The sequence below is a fragment of the Balaenoptera physalus genome (assembly GCF_965194825.1).
Source record: "Balaenoptera physalus genome assembly, chromosome: 2".
Classification (NCBI taxonomy): Eukaryota; Metazoa; Chordata; class Mammalia; order Artiodactyla; family Balaenopteridae; genus Balaenoptera; species Balaenoptera physalus.
In genome coordinates, this window is record NC_138883.1 from 115,400,230 (window position 1) to 115,421,999 (window position 21,770).

The following is a 21,770-nucleotide window of genomic DNA, read 5'->3' on the forward strand; positions in this document are numbered from 1 at the left end:
TTGAATGCCTACAAATCTTTTGGTAATAAAAATTAAAACTTACATGGTTATAATTTACTTTATTAAAATTTGCCAATCTTCAGGGGGAAAAAAACATGATCCAGATTGTGTATACAGATTGCAACATTTAAAAATTTGCTCATAGTGAGTATTGTAAGGTGATACAGAAATGATAATATTTGAGTTAGGGTGTTAAGATTATGACTGATTTTAAAAATTTTTTCTAAACTGTAATGTTATTACAGTAATATTATTTCATAGTTTTTAGAATGGAAGAAATTAGCCTGGCCAAATCAACTTAAAAACAAAGTAAAAGTAATGATATAAATGGAGAATAATTTATTAATATCAGTGGAGAGTTTTTAAAAGCTTTCACAGTTGTTTTGTCGTTAAAAAAAACCCTCTGATTTGCAACCATAAATAAAGATTGTTAGGAGTATAATTTTTATCCTTTTTATCTTCATGATAGCAAGTTTGTTAAGTCTCTCCATATGGAACTACAGTACAAAGAAAAACTATACAAACCTGCTTCCCCTTTCTTTTTTCTCTTCTCATTCTTTTTTCTTTCTTGTATTAGTTAGGTTTATCTCACATCAAGAGTGCGGAGCAGAGTTAAGAATGTACAGGTTTCTTTTAGAATTAAGACGGAAGAAGAAAATAAAGAGGAACATACTAACTTTTTCTTTGAGGGCATATTTTCTATTAGCAAGTAGTATGCCTCTCACAAAGAAAATCAGACTTGGAGAACTGAAGATATTTAGCATAAAAAAGGTTAAATACTTAATAATACTTTTTTACATTTTTCTTTTAGGAAGAAGAAAGGCGTATGGCATCTGTTGTAGCCAAAAAAGAGGAAGAGAAGAAGCGAGAAAGTCATAAGCAATCTTTGCTTAAGGTATTTTCTCTGATGTCTACATTCATATATGTGCACATGCACTCACACACACTGAAGCTAGCTAGCTAATCAGCTAGAAAAGTAGTTTCTAAACTGTAAATTTTTCATTCCTATCAATAGAGTGTTTTTAATAAACAAACACCCTTAAAACTTTTATAAGTTACTACCTATAAACAAACTTGTACTTCTGAAATACAATATAATATACATTGTAAAACACATGCAAAAGCTAGAAATTGTAAAAGAGATTAAAAATAAATATAACAGAAGTTATAATTTTTTCCACACCAGTACATCACCGTGTGTATCCTCATGGCATGTGCATTTCATTTTGGAAACCGCTGTAGTAGACTGTCATCTTTAGTGATATATTTTAATGAGCTCTGCTACATGGGTTTTTTTTAAATGATGGCTTTTTGCATTTAAAAAATTTCTCCATTAGCTTCTCTGATATAGAGGTGGTAAAGATTTTGAGGAGTATAGGAATTAAAGGTTTTTTTAAACTGGTTTTAAATTATTTAACATATCAGATGTTACTTTCCTTAAAATGTTTTCTTTAAAAATATTTTATATTAACATAACAAAGTATAATAAATAAAGACAGCTTAAAGTTTATAGTTCTTATTATGATTCTACTATGTTCTGAAACTAAGGATATCACCCTGATTATCATTACTCATTCTTGTCTTGTGTAGGGGCTTTTCTTTTTAAAATTAAAATGGCATTCAGAATTTTTAAAAATGACTAATAGGGATACAAAGTTGTATCCTAGGGAACTTACTGGGGTGATGGAAATGTTATGAGTTAACAGATATATGCATTTGTCAAAACTGATCAAAGAGTACACTTGAACCTGTGTATTTTACTCTATGAAAACTACTCCAAAATTAACAAACAGAACAAAACAAAACAAACTTGTTCCCAAACCCTCTCAGCTCCAGGCTGCTACTTCAAAAGTAATTAGAACTGTTACTCAGTATGCTAAAATTTTCTCACCTGCTGTTATTGGTGATTTAACTCTCAGGCTTCCAGTGTAAGTAGAACCTAGTATAGGCAACAAATCGTACTTGACTCCATCTTTGAACTGAACATTCTTTGTTATATACCCAATTCAGCTGCTTGTAACCATCAGTGTTTTTGGAAATATGCCATTAAATTTTTAGCTAACATGTTTTTTAGATGTTTGGAAAATTTTTATGAAAACTTCAAAAAATACCTAATGCTTCTCTTGAAGTCACTAAATAGGACTCTTTAATTATGAGGGTTATTTAGTTTTAAAATTTTTTAGTAAGAGGAAAAGTATAGGAAATCAGGAATTCTAGCTGTAGCTCAGACTCAGGGTCATGATATCAAAGACCGTCAGCCTTTACTGGAGATTGTTTCATGTGACAACACATATTGATCATTAAGAAAATGGGATGTGTGGTTATAGAGGGGCAGGAAGAGTGTATGGACCTATATCTTCAGCCTTATCGCTTTTCTATCTTTCTATTTTCTTTTCAAACTTGGAAATGAATGGAAGTGATAGTTATGGGATATACTGGTGTGGTATTGCTCGGACTATAAAGAATAGACTCAAGTGGCAGAAGCTGAAAGTTGGCGTCTTCTAAAATAATTGTCACTTTAACACAGACTTGGCAAATTGCTGTCTAGCTATAGTCATGATTGTACTAATATATGCCAAATGCATCCATGATCTTTGAGCATGAAATTTTTGGGGTGTACCCCCTTTTGCCTTACAGAATCTCTAGGCTTTCTTTTGCTCCTCTTTTTTGCTCCACAGACACCTAGAGCCCTTGTTTGGCCCCCTGGCCAACCAGCAATCCCCACCTGACCCCAGACTGCACTCTTGTTTTAAAATATGTCTTCCCTTTTCTTGGCCTCGGTGAAAATATCCATTTTCTTAGTCAACCTGGTGTTGATCTGATTTTAATAACCCAATTAAAGAAAGCTTAACTTTGGGATTGGTATAGGAAAGTGTTTGCATTTTCAGAGTATCTTGTTATAAGTTTGTTAACATACTCAGTGGTGTAAACTTTTGTGCCATTTTTCTAAGCATCGCTATATCTACCTCATTAAGAATATTTATTTTTGCCGACTCCAAGTCAGCCAGAAAACCAAATGCATGGAGCCAGCATGATAGCCATCCTCCATTTACTCACTGCCCCTGCCTCTTTCAAAGTAGCCTTGGTACTGAGTAAAAATAGTGGTATTGCTTAGATTAAGAATTGGGTTGTCCCAGTCATCTGCAAATAACTGAAATAGAATTCTTTAAGGTAAGGTGCCTTTTTATCATAGATTTGGGGGAAAAATTTATAGTAGAATGGCAGATTCCTACTTGCTTTAGATAAGAAGGACATACATAAAATGTCAAAAAGGCTCAGAAGTATATATATATTAAGTATAACCCATTTAATTATATAAACAAATTTGAAATTCCAAACAATAGAAAAAAGAACCCATGCTAAAAACATTTTTAAATGCAGAAATAGAACTTTTAAATATTTATTTATTTATTTATTTATTTATGGCTGTGTTGGGTCTTCGTTTCTGTGCGAGGGCTTTCTCTAGTTGCGGCAAGCAGGGGCCACTCTTCATCACGATGCGCAGGCCTCTCACTGTCACGGGCTCTCTTATTGCGGAGCACAGGCTCCAGACGCGCAGGCTCAGTAGTTGTGGCTCACAGGCCTAGTTGCTCCGCGGCATGTGGGATCTTCCCAGACCAGGGCTCGAACCCGTGTCCCCTGCATTGGCAGGCAGATTCTCAACCGCTGCGCCACCAGGGAAGCCCAAATGCAGAAATAGAACTTTTAAAATGTTTAGTTTTAATTAAGCTTTGTCACCACTTTTCATTCCTATCCAATGCCATTTCTACGTCTAAAATTTTAGACAGGCAAAGATGTGGAACTAAACATAAGTATTCTGCATGTGTGAATGCACTGAGGGAATGGGCAAAGAATCTTCCTAACAGCCTTCACTAGCTCCAAAGAGAGTAGGTGAATCAGTATCACACAGATGATTTTCACTGGATGATTGTTCTCTAAGTAAAGAGAAAAGGGAAAGTGTCCATTTTCAGCACTCTGATTTAATCAATATGCCATTTCAAAATGTTAACTTCTGATAATGGATAATCTAGGATGCTACTAGTTATCTAGAAATATTTCAACCTAGTACAATTTCATTTAGTAGTCTGTGTATGATTATTAACTTTCAGACATTGTAATTTATGCTGTGAAGCTTGGAACATTGATCAAACTCTCTCCTTCCTCCCTTTCCCCCCAAAGTATTCCACCATATTTGCCATAATTATTGAGTAGGAAAATTAAAATATCATTAGTTTTTGCTTGCTGTGTTTAAACACAAAGGCATAATTTTCTGTCTAATTAAAACTTCACATAACGCTTGAATATATAAATTTCTATCAAATTAAACTTTCAAATAGTGAATTTTCTTATCTCCAATGGAAGTAATTATTGTTTGTATATAATTTGTTAAGGATGATAGAACATCGTTGAGATGGTTGATTGCATAGGTTAAATAAAGGCCACTTATACTGTGTTTTAGAATACATATTTGGTAGCTACTTTGAAGTAACAGATTCCTTTTAAAGGTGTGATAAGTAGTACAAACAATATGCTCCTTGGACTCTCCTGCTACAAAAATTGCATTATGTAATTCTTGTCCCAATGAACTTTTTCATAGGAGAAGAAAAGGTTAACAATTAACAACGTAGCTCGAAAGTGGGACTTGCAACAACATCGCATTACCAATATTGCTGCAAACCAAGATAGAAAAGATTCTGACTCTCAGGACCACTGTCAGAACGATGGAAGCACCATCTCTGCATTTCCAGAGGAAACAGGGTATGCAATGGTATTCTTTCCAGATACTACTATCTTTGGAGAGCTGAATTTGGAGCAGAAACAGGAAAACATTTGACATATAATTATTTTAAGATAGTTTTCTTAAGAAAACCTACTGAAATTAGTAGTAGGTTTTAAAAGTTAAGATGGAAATATTGAAAATATAAGCTGACCCCTAATTTAAAAACCCTTCAGTAGTTTCTTATTTTTCATAGGAATAAATCTAGATTACTTAATATAGCCTGTGAGACCCTCTACCCACCTCACCTATTTTATCCCATACCATCAGCCACTTTATTCTTGTGCTCCAGCCTCAGTGATTTCCAGTTCAGTTACTTCCTACTTCAGAACCCTTTTCTTACAAACAGTTGTATTCTCCCCTGCCCTACTTCCCTCACCCTACCCTGGCTAACTACAACTCAGCCTGGAGGTCTTAAATTTAAACCTCACTTCCCCTGAGAAGCCTTCCCTAACGACTTCCCGGAGACTAGGCTAGATCAGATACCTTTTTTTCTCCCAGTACTCTGCACTTGCCCTTGTTAGCACTTATCATGACCATAATTAAATAACTAGTGGGTAATTAGTTGTTTCATAACTGTCTTCCCCACTAGAATGTAAGCTTCTCAAGGAAAAGAATCCTAATTGTCTTAACCTCTGTTGTTTCCCCAGTAGCTATCACAAATCCTTACTCCTTAATTAGTAGTATTAAGCAATTCGGCATAAAATCTAAATAGTTACTCCAGTTGTGTTCTATAATATCTGTCTATTCTAGTGGCTCACAGCCTCTTTCTTCTATGACACATTGGTCAGATAACACATATCCCTTGATTTATGAGCAAATCTGAGGACACTTTCTAGACTTCATATATTTCTCTTCCTCTCAAGAAGGCATACTAGAATCAAGTAAATAAGAGGAATATAAAGCATATATATCTTCATAGTTTATTTATAATTTAAAAACATATGTATATAATTTAAAAATAAAACCTAAAAATCAAAGATAGAATGCACTGCAATTTTGTTTCACTTGATGCACAGTTATCTAATGACCAAACCAAATTCTGAAACACATTTCAAACTAAATATAATATAGCTTTTATTTCAAGTTTTCAGCCAGTATTCTTTAAGCTTTCCATATATGAAGAATGTGATAAAGTCATTTAAAAGGAATTAGAATAATATTTTAGAAGTTTACTGGAGTTAAAGAGTTTGACATGTATTTTAAAGACAAATATACTTTTACAATTTTAGTTATAAGATTAATTTATATTGATCAATGTACCTCCTTCAGCTCACTTGGGTATCCACATGTAGAGTTTCTCAGATCTTTTAGCTAGAAAAATAAGGAAACAAGAATTAAAATTCTAATTAAGTGATGATTGGTATAACAGATATATCACTTATATTGCCCTGGAGCTTTATTTAATATTATTTAAATGTCAAAATATAATTTTACTTGGCTAGAACTATACTTTATAAAATTAAAACTTTATATCATTGGGCTTTAGATTTATGAAATACTACACAAGTCAGTTCTATTTCTGATTTATCTTTTCTTAAAAAATATTTTTTCTATCTACCTTAAGAAGGTTTCCTAGTACCTAGTTTATCCAAATGATCTTATAAATTTTATTCTAAAATTTTTTTTTTTTTTTTAATTTTTATCTATTTATTTATTTATTTATTATTTTTGGCTGTGTTGGGTCTTCGTTTCTGTGCGAGGGCTTTCCCCAGTTGTGGCAAGCGGGGGCCACTCTTCATCGCGGTGCACGGGCCTCTCACTATCGCGGCCTCTCTTGTTGCGGAGCACAGGCTCCAGTCGTGCAGGCTCAGTAGTTGTGGCTCACGGGCCTAGTTGCTCCGCGGCATGTGGGATCTTCCCAGACCAGGGCTCGAACCCGTGTCCCCTGCATCGGCAGGCAGACTCTCAACCACTGCGCCACCAGGGAAGCCCTAAAATTTTAATAAGGTTTTAAAATTACTCCTTTAATACGTCAAATTTATTTTTATATATGGTGTTAGGTAAGAGTCTAACTTGATTTTATTTCAATTGACTAGTTAATTTTCTAATAGTATTCTTCAATTAAATTATTGTCTTTTTTAATGAGAATGCCATTTTCATCTTATAGTAGGTTCCCATAAATATTGGATATATTTCTGGACTTTCTATTCCATGTCACTAATCTACTTATATGTCTTAATGCCAATACCAGACTCTTTTGATTATTGTCATTTTATACTAAGTTTTAATATCTAGTAAGGGAAATATGCTTTCACTATTCTTTTCAAAGTTTCAGTTCTCACACACTTGTTCTTACATATGAACTTTAAAATCATTTAATCTAAATGGAAATGTTAGAATCTTATTCAAATGGCATTTAAGTTGTTTATTTCAGTAGGATTAACATTCTTAAGATAATACATCATCACTTTAAAAATCATGGTATATCTCTCCATACTTTTCAAGTATACTAGGGAGCTAACTGGGGAAGTGTTGCATTACTGAAGGAAAATCCTGAGGAACTAAAGGAGGTTATAGACCATGAAACTGTAGCAACTACAGTCTGAATTGTTGACTGAGTATTCCAGGAGCACAGAGTAGCAAGGTGTATCAGTAGAGAAGCTAAATGTCTTATAAAGAATAAGGAGATAAAAGATCAAAGATAAGGAATTTAAAAATTCAAGTATAGTGACAAAAGAAAGAAATGATGGACTATATGGTCTAGGCTATTTTTTTTAATTAATTGCTTTTTTATTATGGTAAGAACACATTATGAAATCTACCCTCTTAACAGATTTTTAAGTGTACTATGCAGTATTAATAAATATAGGCACCACATTTTATGACACATCTCTAAAATGTAACAGAAACTTTATACCTATTAAAAACAACTCCCCATTTCTCCGTGCCTCCCCCAGCCCCTGACAACCACCATTGTATTCTTTTTTTTTTTTAACATCTTTATTGGAGTATAATTGCTTTACAATGGTGTGTTAGTGGGCAAGATGAATCTATCCTTCTTTTTACTTTTCTTCCCACCTTTTTACATTGCAGTTTCTATCAGCTATACTTCTCTAATTTCCCTTGCTATATCTTCCTTGACCTATTGGTTGAGTGAATTGTTTAATTTCCACATATTTGTGAATTTTCCAGATTTCCTTCTGTTATTGATTTCTAGTTTCATTTCATAGTGTGAGTTCAAACTTTCAAAATTTATTGAGACTCATTTTGTGGCTTCTGCCCTGAAGAATGTTCCATGTGCACTTAAGAAGAATGCATATTCTAATGTTGGGTAGAATCTTCTGTATACATCTGTTATATCTAGTTGTTTTATAGTCTTCTTCAAGTCCTCTATTTCTTTTTGATCTGTCTAGATAGTCCATCCATTATTGAAAGTAGGGTATTGAGGTCTCCAAATATTATTGTAGAACTATTTCTCCCTTCAGTTCTGTCAGTTTTTACTTCATATATTTGGGGTGTTAAGTGCATATATGTTTATAATTGTTATGTGTTCTTGATGAATTGACCCTTTTATCAATATAAAATGTCCTTCTATGTCTCTTGCATGTCTCCTGTGACAATTTCTTATATAACATCTCTTTTGGTTACCATTTGCTTTGAATATCTTTTTCCTTCCTTTCAATTTCAGTCTATTTGTGTCTTTTAATTTTGTAGAAAGCATATAGTTGAATCATTTTCTTAAAATCCATTCTGCTAATATCTGCCTTTTAGTTGAAGAATTTAATATATCAGGTCCTAATGAGAAAGGTCTTACTTCGGTCATTTTGCTTTTTTTTTCTACTTGTATATCTTCTTTATTCCTCAATTCCTCCATTCCTTTCTTCTTTTGTGTTTGATTTTTTAGTGTAACATTTTAATTCCCTTCTCATTCCTTTTACTGTATATTTTGTAGTTTGTTTTTTTAGTTGTTACCCTGAGGATTACAATTAACATCTTAATGTATAACATTTTAGTTTGCATTACTACAAACTTAGTTGCAATAATATACAAACACTTTGCTCTTATATAGCTCCACACCCCTCTATGTTGCTGTTATCACAAATTTCATCTTTATACATTGCGTGGACATTAACATAGATTTATAGTTATTATTTTATGCATTTGTCTATTAAATCATATAGGAAAAAAGAGGAGTTACCAACCAAAAATACAGTAATACCAGCTTCTATATTTATCTGTGTAATTACCTTTTCTAGTATTCTTTATTTCTTCATGTGACTTTGAGTTATTGTCTAGGGTCCTTTCATTTCAATCTAAAGGACTTTTAGCATTTCTTAAAGGGCAGGTGTAATAGCAATGAACTCTCACAGTTTTTGTTTATCTAGAAATGTCTTAATTTCTCCCTGAGTTTTGAAGTACAGTTTTGCTGGATATAGAATTCTTGGTTAACAGGTTTTTTTTTTTTCTTTCAACACTTTAGGTGTGTCATCCCACTGCCTTCTGCCTTCCATGGTTTCTGATGAGAAGTTGGCTGTTACTCTTATTGAGAATTCCTTTTACAAGACTAGTCATTTCTCTCTTGTTGCTTTCAGGAATCTCTCTTTGTCTTTGTCTTTCCACAGTTGGAGGTGATTGTTTAGGGTCCTCTCAGGTCTTTTCTGAGCATAAATGTGGACATAAATGTTTCCCTCTAGATTCCCTGGAATACACAGGAGCTTCTCAAAGTCCCTCTTCCCCTAAGTATCTTCTTCCCCAGCCTCTTGTTTCTCAGTCTTTTTGGTCTGTATATGTTTGCCCCGTGTGGCAGCAGCTAAATATGTTTTTGCCTTTAAATACTTTTGAGGGCTTCCCTGGTGGTGCAGTGTTTAAGAATCCGCCTTCCAATGCAGGGGACAAGAGTCTGAGCCCTGGGCCAGGAAGATCCCACATGCCACGGAGCAACTAAGCCCGTGCGCCACAACTAAAGACCCAACACAGCCAAAAATAAATAAATAAATAAATTTGTTTAAGAAAAAGAATATACTTTTGAAAAATGCTGCCCGGGAAGCCACCTCAGCCATGAGGAAGCTCTGAGTCAGGAAAACAAAGGCAATCCCTTGAGCTGATCCTTTGGGGAGCTATTAGATGTGTCAAAACACATGACAACAATTTTTTGATAGTAAGGTATGTATGGCTTTCTCTGGTACCAGCAACCTACACAAGGAATGTGGACTGTCATCTTCAAGGCTGCCACTGAGCTGGGGAGTGGGGAATGGTAGCAGGGTAATTTAAAATGCCACAGAACTCTCTTGGTAAAATTCAGTACTTTTTTTCTTCATTAAGCATTCCTCTGGTTGTTGTAATTTCTTTTTAGACTCCAGAATTCTGAAAAAGTTGATTCTGACAGTTTGTGCTCTCGTATTTGTTGCCTTCTGTAGGGATGGAGTTTCTCTCCTTTGATAGCTAGTTTTGCTGTATTCTATGAGCTATTCTTCTACATTTCAAGATCAGTATCATTTTTATCTGTTCTGTGACCAAAACATTTGTCAATTGGTAGCATCTAAAGATTGAAAACTGGTAAACAGTGTTTAAATTTCTGTGATTATGTAACTATCATGTAACTATATTTTACTTGAGAGTTAAGTAGTGTACTATGATTATATCTCATTTTCTGCTTCCTAAACCATTCAAGGAGACTATTCCTAGCATCAGATTCAAAGATTACACTTCAAAGTTTGTTCAAAACCATGCCACACTTCAATTTGCTTCGTATTTGAGCCATGCCTTTCTTACATAGTTTCTTTTTATCTGGGATTTCTGATGGCCTGTTTTATTGTGTTGTTTTTGTTTGTTTGTTTAACAAAGAAATTTGTGCTGCCTTTACCACATTCCAATTTCTTTGAATTTCTTTTTTATCTTTTGAATAGAATCCACTCTTATTGAAGCTTTCTATGTCCCTGACCTAATTTAGTCTCATTATTTCCTTTTGGACCATTGTTTACAGTTTATTATTTTACATCATATTACTAGTAGCCTTTGCTTTTTACTTGGATTATGTGTATTTTTCATATCCTCAAGTACTTCTATCCTCTCAACCTCTAGATGGTAGAATTCCTCTGAATTTGATCCTGGGCCCTCTTTTCACTCTCTGCCTCCCCCCTAAGCAATATCATATATTTCTTTGACTTTAAATGTCATTTATATTTTGAAGATACCAATATGTATTATCTCTTCTTTTATGGTTTACCCATTTGGATTGTGTTTAAGGGAAAAAATATTTTACTACATTGAGATTATAAAAATATTCTCCCATTTTGTCTTCCTAAAGGTTTAAAATTTTGCCTATCATATTTTAGTCTTTATTATATTTGGAATTGATTTTTTAAGTTTGAGGCTGAGGTCAAATTTGTTTTTCCCCTTAGGAATAACCAGTTGCCCCAGTGTTATTTATTGAGTATTCTTTCCTTTTCCCACTGAACTGCAATGCCCCTCTGACTGTTTTATTGGCAGTGGGAGAAGTAGGTAGTAGGGTCCTTTTGCAGATCTTCAATTAATGCCCCTCCCTCACTTCTCATTCCCATCTTCCATTATATCTCTGTTCTTTCCTTTCCAAAGTTCTACTGGGCAGCTTGGCTGCCGTCTTTGTTCTTGTCTCCAGTTCATATTCAAACCTATGGCTTCCTTTGTCCTTCTTCCTCACTCAAAATTCTTCACCTTCCAGCTTCCAGAAATTTGTTGAAACTTCTTGCTGAAGACTGTCTCCCACTTTCCTTTTTACTTGTTATTGTGGGTATATAACATTTCAATTACTTTATTGGGGCCTTAGAGGGAGAGGTTTCAAACACATGTGCTCATTCTGCCTACTTTTTTATCTGAAAGCACAAAGTGAAACATTTTAAATATTAGAAGTTATATTACTACATTCTCTGTAAATATTTAAAAATATAATTAAATTTCATCTTTTGGGAATGATATAAGCCTGGCTGTCTCTGAAGGTAGAAAGCTAGTCAGAGGGCCACAAAGTCTCTTCCTTAGGGTTCCAATTTGTTTTTTAATGCTTCATAAGATTTTCCATTTTCAACTATCCCATTTATAGTCTTTAGTATTTCATAATGCCAAAAAAGTGGCTAATTCTTGTGTTACAATGTCTGTGACCTTTGGCTTGTGGGTGTGTAACTAAACGCCTGGAAATAAGTATCCATGAAAAAAGTACAGGCACATAAAGAGAAGAAATTCTGTAAAACTTTGGTATATCCCATTAATGATTTCACTGTTCACTATACTTGGGACAGATCTATAGTAAAGTGACATACTACAGGTTTCTTTCCCTTGCCAGAAATGGGAAAGTACTTGGTGTAATATTTTCTTTGCTTACATTGGATGCATGCAGTGAAGCTGGTTTATTTTTGGTCATTTCCTGTCTATGAACACTGTGTTATTTAGCCAACACTACTATAATAAAATATAATGCATAAAATGAATTTCCACACCTATGAATGTTGTAATAGAAATTCATAAAATACATTATTATAGGAATCAGCACCACTTATTCACTGGGAAAAGAATCTTCTGAAATATTTTAAGTCTTTCTGTTCTAGCCTGTTATAGAATGCATAAAGATTTTTTTAAAAACCTGTAGTCCTCTGAAATATTGTCTTTTTTTTCCATTTAGGCATTTAAGAGTATATTCTCCATTTAGCCTGGCTTTCAGGGACTCATTACTGTGTTGCATTAAGTTAATCACCCTGTCTTAGTGTCCTCTACTAATCAAGAAGGCATGGAATATTTTTCTGATTAATTCTTACATAAAGATTGAGTTGGATAAATGAACATTTGGACTTGGAATTAACCAGTAAAGATCTTGAAGAGAATTCCTATTTGATGGCAAACTGCCTACTGTTATATAAATAATACTTGAGTAGGGAAATATACATGGAAATGTATTGGGCTTCATGGAGAAACAAATTTTAAAGCATAGATCCTCCATAGAGGAATACCACATTTCTTAAAGCATAAATTTAAACTAGACAAGGGTAAAACCTAGACCAGGTGACTCCATCACCTAGTCTAAAACATTTGAATAACACTTGAATCCTCCCTCTCCTTCCTTCCCGACAATCACTAAGTCCTACTTTTATGATCTCTAAAATATCTGGTATATCTGTGTTCTCTTCTTTTATTAATAATTATCACTAAAATGTATTGAACTAAGCATGGAGTATGGTTTAGAATATGATTTCTAGTCTTAATAACAACTCTGAAAAAATATGTATTATGATCACCATTTTACATACAAGGAAACTGAAACCACAAAGAAATTAAATAACTTGCTCCAAAAGTCATCTATTTATCACTGGCAGATCTGGGATTTGAACTAAGCTCTAACTGATTTTCTTGTCAATGCCTTTTCTACTGCATGATACCCTCTTTTTTGTTATGCCCTTATATGGTCTAGTTGACACTATTGCACTGGTCTTCCTACTAATCTCTCTCCATTCCGTCTCTCCCTGCTACATCATCCACAAAGTTCACCAATTATCTGTCTCAAGTAGGTCCTTGAGGGCAGGGAACATATCTTATTCATCTTTTTATCCCAAGCACCAGAACCTAGCTCCATGCATGGCACATTGGAGATGCTTAAAAACTTGCATTGAATATGGTTCTGTTACTTTTTTATTTAAAAATCTTTTTCTGCTCCTCAACCTTATGGGATAAAATCTGACTTTTCAGCTTCATCTTCAGCTACTACTCCCCCATATGTTTAAGTGTTTAATTTCTATGTTTCAGTGTTCCATACATATTGAAATTGTTCTTAACTGAATATGTTATATATAATTAGGCTTCTGTGCCTTTATTCATTCTATTTTTCTTATCTAAAGTGTGCTTCTTCCTTCTACTTCTGATGAAATTCTACTGTTCATCTTTCAAGGACCAGTTCAGATACTACCTCCTTTTGAAACCTAACTTCTCCCCACTAGAAGAATTCATTGTTCTTCCTCTGCATTTCCATAGCATATTGCTTAAATATTCATTATATGACAATAAACATAAATATTATATTAGGATTAATGTATACATTTATCTTGCTTTCCACCCTCCATCCAGATTGGGAGCTCTTTAAGGACAAATAAGTATTAATTTATCTTTATATCCCCAATGCCTACCACAATATCTGACACATAATAGGTTCTCCAGATTAACCTATTTGTTTAATGACGTTGAGGTCATTTCAGTTTAGAAATTATACCCATGTGTTTATTAATTTAACTGCAGAGTATGAGTAGAGCAGTTCTATTTCTGGGAACATAGCCCAATAAAAGTGAAGAGAGTTTTGATATATTTAAAATTTGCACATGATTTCTATACTGATTGTCCTTATCAATTCAGATGAGTTGGTTGCCTGGGACAAATTCTTAGGACAGTGCCCTGTGGGCTTTTAGCAAATGTTTGGTGAATAAGTGAATAAGGGAGCAAATGAAATAATATGTATGTATGTTTGACTAAAAAGATGTGGACATATCTATTAAGCACACAGGGAAAACTGGAAGGACGATCCCCAACATATAAACATGGGGAGCAAACGTCCTAAGTTATGTTTTATGGAAATCAGAGCACACTTTCGCCGAGGGACAGATTCCTCTGTTCCATATTGGCCAGAGTCTGAGGCTAACCTCAGGCCTCATTCAGAAAATAACTGAAATGGGTTTGGTCTTGTATGACCTATTTAATAGGTGCTTTGTTTCCTATCTACAGCCCAGCAAACTTGCCATTTGTTGTTACTGAATGTCCATGTGAGGTCTATAAAAGTTAGAAATTACTTCTGCTTTGTTTTGTAACTACACAACTGTTTTGCTGAGGCTAGGTTTGTTTATTTCACTTATTTTCCTAACAGTTTGCTTGACAAACCTTTAAAGAAAATAAATAATCCTTTTCTAATAATAGACATTTTATTTTGTAGTTTATATTCTTAAACTTTTAATCATATGGAAAAAAGGTAAACAAGACACTTCCAAATAGATGATATAAAACAACACAGCTTCTCAAAGGATTTATTCATGTTTTTGGCACATAACTGTGATTCAGCTTCTTTTGTTGCATGTCATGACCATCAGGCATCACTACATCAACTAGCAAACCTTTTTCTTGCCTTGACTTTACTTCTTCATTATTGGTCTTTGCCTCACCTGCAGAAACCTTCTTACTAACCCTTAGCCCGTGACTATGTCACTGACTTGTCCCTTTGCTCGAACCACAGTTTATGATTGGAACACCCTTCTTAAGAGTCCATAGATACTCATAAGAAACTTCATAATTGTCTCATTTCATTAATTATTTGAAGAAATATTTATTGAGCACAACATGTGCTAGGGAACTGTGCTAGGTGCTGGATCTACTATAGTGAATGTGACAAAGTTTGAGCCCTCAAGGATCACAATGTTTAGTAAGAGAGACAGACAAGGAAACAAGTAACTGCAGTGCAGTGTGGTTAAGTGCTGTAATAGTGGTATATATTCTTTTCATTAAGCCCTCTTTATTTCAGTGGCATTGAAATGTAACTCCTATCATTTATCCTATTCTAGGAATGATTATATGCTTTACATAGCTCAACACAAAGTTATCACACAAAGCACAGTATAAGGAATTCTTCATTCTCATCTTATTTTTGTTCTATATTATCAGCCATTACATTTATAGGATTATCATCTAAGATTATTCACACACCACTGCTCATTGAATGTTTGATTATTGTCAGATAATAATCATTGTCTTGAGCACTAGTCTGGCAGAAATCAGTCCTTTTATATTTTCTCAGTTGCATATTCACTTAGAGTTGATTGATGTCATTACCCAGCTTCTTATTGTGTCAACAAATGTGTTACATGTTAACTGGTACCTATGAAGTAAGTACAGTAAGTCTAGTAAAGCATGATAAACCAACAGGGTGATGGTTTGTCAGTCTTACTCCCAGTATCAGCATTATAAAACTTTTGAAGATCTTTAATAATGCAGTCATTTACATTGTGAAAGGCCCATTGTGAAAAGCTCATAGATTCCAAAGCCCCAAAGCTGAAAAAATATAGTCAAAATTGTAAACACATAATTATGCTTGAGTATGAGAAGTGATGTATTGGAAGAGTGTACAAAATTCCATAGGAGCACAAAGGAGAGCAAAGCACTAATATATTAGTAAGGGCAAATAAATAGTGTCTGAGAGCAGAATTCCAGAACGAAAACCCATAGAACAAAAACCAAGCATCGACTGAGTTTTGAGATTGGGTAAAACAAATAGTTATGTCTCTATTCACAAAGGAGAAAATTTGAATTGGATCAAGCTATTTCTTTTCTTCTTCAAAGAGCTATCATTTAGGTAACCTTTTATAAAACATGTGGCTCTAACTGAAAATAATAACAATGATCATATTCAGTAGATATGTGAAGTTATTTCGTATATGTATGTGTGTGTGTGTGTGTGTGTGTGTGTGTGTATATATATATATATATATACACACACATAGAGTCAGTAGTGGATTTTTTTATCATTTCTTATTTCAAAATGGGGAGGAAATCTTCATTGATTGTACTGCTTATAACTGTAATATATATACACTTGCAAAATTTCAAACAACATTGAAATATTCAAAAATAAAAGTCAAAGTTACCCTTTAATCCAGCTTCTGAAAGAGAAACTATTCTTAGCAGTTATTATATAAATTCCCAAGTGTTTTATAAACGTAGTTTTATATTACATGGTTCTTACTATAGAAATATTATTTTGTAAAATACAGGTTTTTTTCAGCCAGACAGTGGAATACTTTATAGATTAGGAAAACCTATTTGTTTTCACATGCAAGGATATCTATGATATATTAAATGGATTGTTTTAAAACTAAATAGACTATCAATTATCTTTCATTGATATAAATAATTTGGGTTTAAAAGTGGTATTTTTGTTGTTCACATGTACCTCTTTTTGAATTAAAGTACATGACTAGAAGAACACAAAACTTGTAGATAGTCTACTGAAAATTAGTCTTTGGTGCTCTGGGTTTAATTACCGAAATGAAAAAAAGTGAATATAAAATTTCAAATACCTTTCCAACAGGTCTTTATAATTTGTTATTTACTTTGCATGATAAGACTTTCATTTAAAATTATATGTTGGGTTTTCCAGGTCTCTGGACTCAGGACTCACCAGTGCTTTACAAGGTCTATCTGTCACAGACACACACCTTGTCGAAGTGGAGGGAGACACACTTTCCTTGTATGGCTCAGGAGCGCTGGAATGTCTGGATCGGAATTGGAGCGTGCAAACAGCAGGAATGGTGACAACAGTGTCCTTCACTTTCATAGAATTTGATGAAATCGTCCAAGTGCTTCCCAAATTGAAGATTAAGTTTCCTAATTCTTTGGTAAACATTTCCTTTTAGTTGTATGTTTGAATTCTTCTCAGTCATGACTTGTATATTCAGGCCAAAGACCTGTTTTAACTTTTATTTCTGCAGTTTCTATCTGGCAAGGAGACTAAGTTCTTGTGTTGATTTTCTGAATCTGGGATTTAAATTAGTATTCATAAATGGCCTTACAGTCTTCTGTAAATATTGGAAATTATCTCTCTAGAAAATGCTTCTTTATGGAGTATAACGGACTAATGTAATTTTATTCAAATTATATATTTCTACTTTGTAAAACTTTCAACAGGACCTCACCCAACTGTATATTATATATTCATTTATTGTACCTGGTATTAATGGGACATATATATTTACATATAATTTTTACAGTAGTCCCCTAACAACACTTAAAATAATTTTAATAGCTCATTAAAATTACTTTGAGAAATTAGCCCTTTCCAATTATGGTATTATTGTATTATTTATTAGTATGAATTTGCAGAAACTGTGATTTCCATGAATTATCTCCTGAGTTTTTATTATCATTGTGTTTTTCTCTGTCAGCCAAGTGATTTCCCTCACCTACCCTTTATTAAGTGTTTTTTATTTTTCTTTTGTTATATCATCCTCCCTAAAAAAGATAGAAGTGGAGACAGTATGTTTAGAAAAGACCATCCAAATTCACAGACAGAACACTTACATTAGCATTTCGGTTTTAGTGATTTTATTTTCTGGTAGCCAGTTTAAGTAGCCTACATAGTAATTAGCAAGATAAAAGTAATAATGGTTAACTAGTTTTTCTCAGAAGCGCTGTGTGAGCCCTGTATTTATAAAATTCTGAAAATTTTACTTCTGATCTTTCCTTTGTAGATTTCATCTCATTGTAAAGCATATAAAATCATTGTAATGCCTGGAAGAGTCTGAATTACTGTATATTTATATAATTTTTAAGACTCTTAGGTTGTTAATGAATAGGGGGATGTCCTTTGCAGAAGGGAAATCACTTTGAATCCAATATTGGATGGATTAATATATTCCATCAATAATTTTGCATTAGGTGGATTAAAGTTTATGTAAGTTTAATATATTCAGTTGGTTTAATGTAATTGAAAACATATTAGCTAAGCATAAAGTTTACATTTATTTGGGGAATGATCAGTGAAGCTTTAATGTTAATGTTTTAAGATGGTTAAACTCAATATTCACCTCTTTTTTTGTTTTATTGTTGTAGCACCTTAAATTCAAGGAAACAAATCTTGTAATGCTGCAGCAATTTAATGCACTAGCACAACTCCGTCGAGTTGACCAGCTGACAATTGATCCTCAAGGAAATCCAGTTGTCAATTTTACGCTCTGGAAATATTATGTTCTGTTTAGACTGAGCCATTTTAATATGCAGAAAATAAATGGAACAGAGGTAAGCTAAACACGAAGTCAACTGTAGAATTAAAATATTCCTTTTTAGGGGAAGTAGTCATAAAAATGGCCAGGAATTTATGTATAAAATCATGATAGAACTTTTGAGAAATAATGTTTTTTTAAAAAAAAATCTTGACATTTAAAATGTTGAAAAGCTAAAACTATTTATCTAAAAACTTCTAAGGTATTAGACAAATTTTGAAAATAAAATAGTAACCAGATCATGGTGAATAGTAAATACTTTTGTGATAGTTTAGGTATTCAGAGAAGTAAAGTGTTTGTAGGATAATAGTTTAAAATTTAGAAAAACCACTTCTGTAAGTAATGTGATCTTTGTATTTTTCAGAGTGCTTTACAGACTGTCTGACATGCAAAATGGTATGGGGAAGTGATACTAAATGTCAATTAATAAGGATTGTGGTAGAGGAAGGGAAGAATAACATGGAAAAAAAGAATGTACATAGGGAAAGAAGAGTGATTTTAAAAAGAAGAGATGAGAAGGAGAAATAAGCAAGGAGGAAACATAAAAGAAGATAAAGTAAAGATGAGTGAAAAAGGAAATAAAACAACCATAAGTCCATAGACGTCCGGACTGCTTTGTTAATAGTTTGTAGCAGATGCTTTTGGCATATCTGCATTGTATAACTTGGACCTGGAGCCTGAATAACTGGAAAATTATTAGTAAAGAGTTATTTTTCAGATTGATTCTGCTAAGGTTGTCACAGGGTTAATCCCCCAGCTATCCAAAGATCATGTTCTCTTTAAATATTACTTTGGAAGAAAAGAGAGAAACTATGCTTCTTCCTCTACTGTGGAATTCCAGAACTGAATTTAAATAATCCTCTAAAGGAAAAAATCTTTAATATGCTGTTAGTATTATTGTGCTTATCTCTTAAAATTCAGACCTCCTTATTGTAAGATGAACTATAATCAACTTTGCTAGCATGGTGGTAATAGCAACTGTATTTCCCTGCAGCTGATATACTGTAAGTAACTCTAGCCTAAAACTCCAAAACTATAGCATACCATTAGGAGACTGGAGGTCTCTGGGTCATTGTACAAAAGCCATATGAAATTTGCATCAACCATGGTAGGCCCATGACCACAGTATCAGCCATCTGTTGAAGATGTAGGGCAAACCTGGAACCTTCAGATGACTATTAATTTCTCCAGCTAGTTCTCAAGAGATTTGTTTCAGCTTTATGTACCCTCTTGGTACTTCCCCAGAGAGGCTGTGAGTCACCGGTCAGATCTAATAATTAGTTCCAAAAGTTTCCAAAGCTAGCCTACACTGGAAATAGAATAGTTATTTTTGCTATGGGTGAGTAATTCTTCCTCATTAATGGCCAAATCGTTATCTCAATTAACCCTAAATAGTGTATTTACCCAAATGTTGATCACTACTGGAGATGTAATAATTATTATAAAACCTTGAGATAGGAAGTAATAGTATAATATAATTGTATAAAGTAGAGAAGAAAGAGAAAGAACCAATGTAATTTATTCTGATTGAAAGTTCCGAAAATGTCAATGCCAGGGATATTTGACCCTTTAATAAAAGACCTTAAATAAAACTGCTTATCTCATCCTTGACAATATATAATAATGTTATACTATATTTCTACTTCTCTTTGTATAAGAGAGAATGATATTGCTTGAGGAGACTTAAATTGAATTATGAGCATCGAGAGGAAAAGATGGAGTAGTGCCCTGCACTGGCCACTAGGTGACTATATTAGACCAAACAACTTAGCTGTCAGCTGAAGGACGGATACCAGGGAGCAGCAGCCTCATTAACTATGAAAGTCTAGGGAAGGGAAGGGAAAGAGTCAGTCTGCACTGATTCATGTGTATAAGATGCTTGTGAATTATGGATTTATTTTCCAGAAATTCCTGTGTAGTGTATTATAGCTAGTGTAAAGAATAAAGTTTTTAAAGCTGCAAAATTTAACTATACCAGGGTTTCTCAACCTCAAGTGCTCTGTTGAGATTTTGGATCAGATAATTCTTTATAGTGGGAACTGTCCTGTGCATTGTAGGACATTTAACGGCGTCCCTGGCTTCGACCCACTAGATGCTAGTAGCGTCCCTCCACCAGTTGCGATAAACCAAAATCATCTCCAGACGTTGCCAAATGTTCCCTAGGGGCCAAAATGGCCCCTGCTTGGGAACCACTGCATTATATTGACAATCTAATAGTATTCAAAATGTAAGAAACCTAATTTTATATTAAAAAATATGCCCAGATATTAATACAAGTCCTGATTTTAGTAGTTTCTTGGTTATCATAGGAATGAGCCCTCATGGGGAATATATCTGTGACAGATTATTCCTTGTGGGGAGAAAGGCGGACATAATTTCAGAACGAATAGGAGTGCCTTTCCTAATCCAATGTTCATTCCTCAGAAAGGGACAAAATTATCCTTTTAGGAACAAGGTATGAACAACACCTTGTCTTACCTTTGACACATTGTTAAGGTCAATCTATTCCATTGACACTTGAGATTTTTCCCCCTAAATCATTCTACTCAAAGAAGCTATAGGATTTTTGAAAAAAATTCATTAAGAATTTAAGGTGTCTCAAGTATAGTCCTTAGGAACCATGGCTTCTAAGTCAGAGCTAACTCCTCACTTCCCAGCCATCATCCATCACCATGGGCCACATTTGTATCAATACATCTTCATTCTAATCAAGTGCAAGGAAGAAAGAGAAATATCAATGAGAACTCACTCTCCTCTTACAGCCCAGGAGAATGTATTTTTCTGGACTAAAAGAAAATATTTAATCTGGAAATTTCTTTGGAATTATGTTAGTTGTATCAAGCTAAGAGGCAATGTCATTTTTGACCCCTCTCCTTCATATCTCTTCAGGTGACGCAAAATGATATGATAATGGCTGAAAGGCTCTTTGGAATCCTAGCACATGTAGCATCTTCTGAATTACCCCAGTACCATCTGATTTCAATTCTGGGTGACGCCAGGTAACCTTTAATTTCTATAGTTTTTATAGAAGTACTGTTGTACTAGAAAAAGAAATATATTCCACACACCTCTTAATTGTGCTATTTATTCATCCCACAAACATCCTAAATTTGTTTTGTGTCTGGCCCTCTCCAAAGTGTTGGAGGTATAAAGATGAATAAGACAAAGTTCTTGCTCTTGTGTGGCTTATAGGCTAATAAATTAACTTACTAGCTTATAAGCTAATAAGTTAAAGACATTTCAGATGCTATAAGAGAGGGCTGTAGGAGCATAGGAGA

General features: G+C 33.8%; 1 protein-coding gene across 9 annotated transcripts in view; it reads left to right on the plus strand.

Annotated features, from left to right (window-relative positions):
• The window catches only part of LRRC49 (leucine rich repeat containing 49), a 128,539-nt gene that overhangs the window by 93,387 nt on the left and 13,382 nt on the right, over window positions 1–21,770 (plus strand). For all 9 annotated transcript variants that reach the window (XM_082443787.1, XM_082443791.1, XM_082443784.1 and 6 more), the window contains 5 exons: window positions 812–895; window positions 4,598–4,758; window positions 16,872–17,109; window positions 18,323–18,508; window positions 21,382–21,491. In XM_082443787.1, the coding sequence (XP_082299913.1) occupies window positions 812–895; window positions 4,598–4,758; window positions 16,872–17,109; window positions 18,323–18,508; window positions 21,382–21,491 (779 nt within the window). The remainder of the gene's footprint in view (window positions 1–811; window positions 896–4,597; window positions 4,759–16,871; window positions 17,110–18,322; window positions 18,509–21,381; window positions 21,492–21,770) is intronic.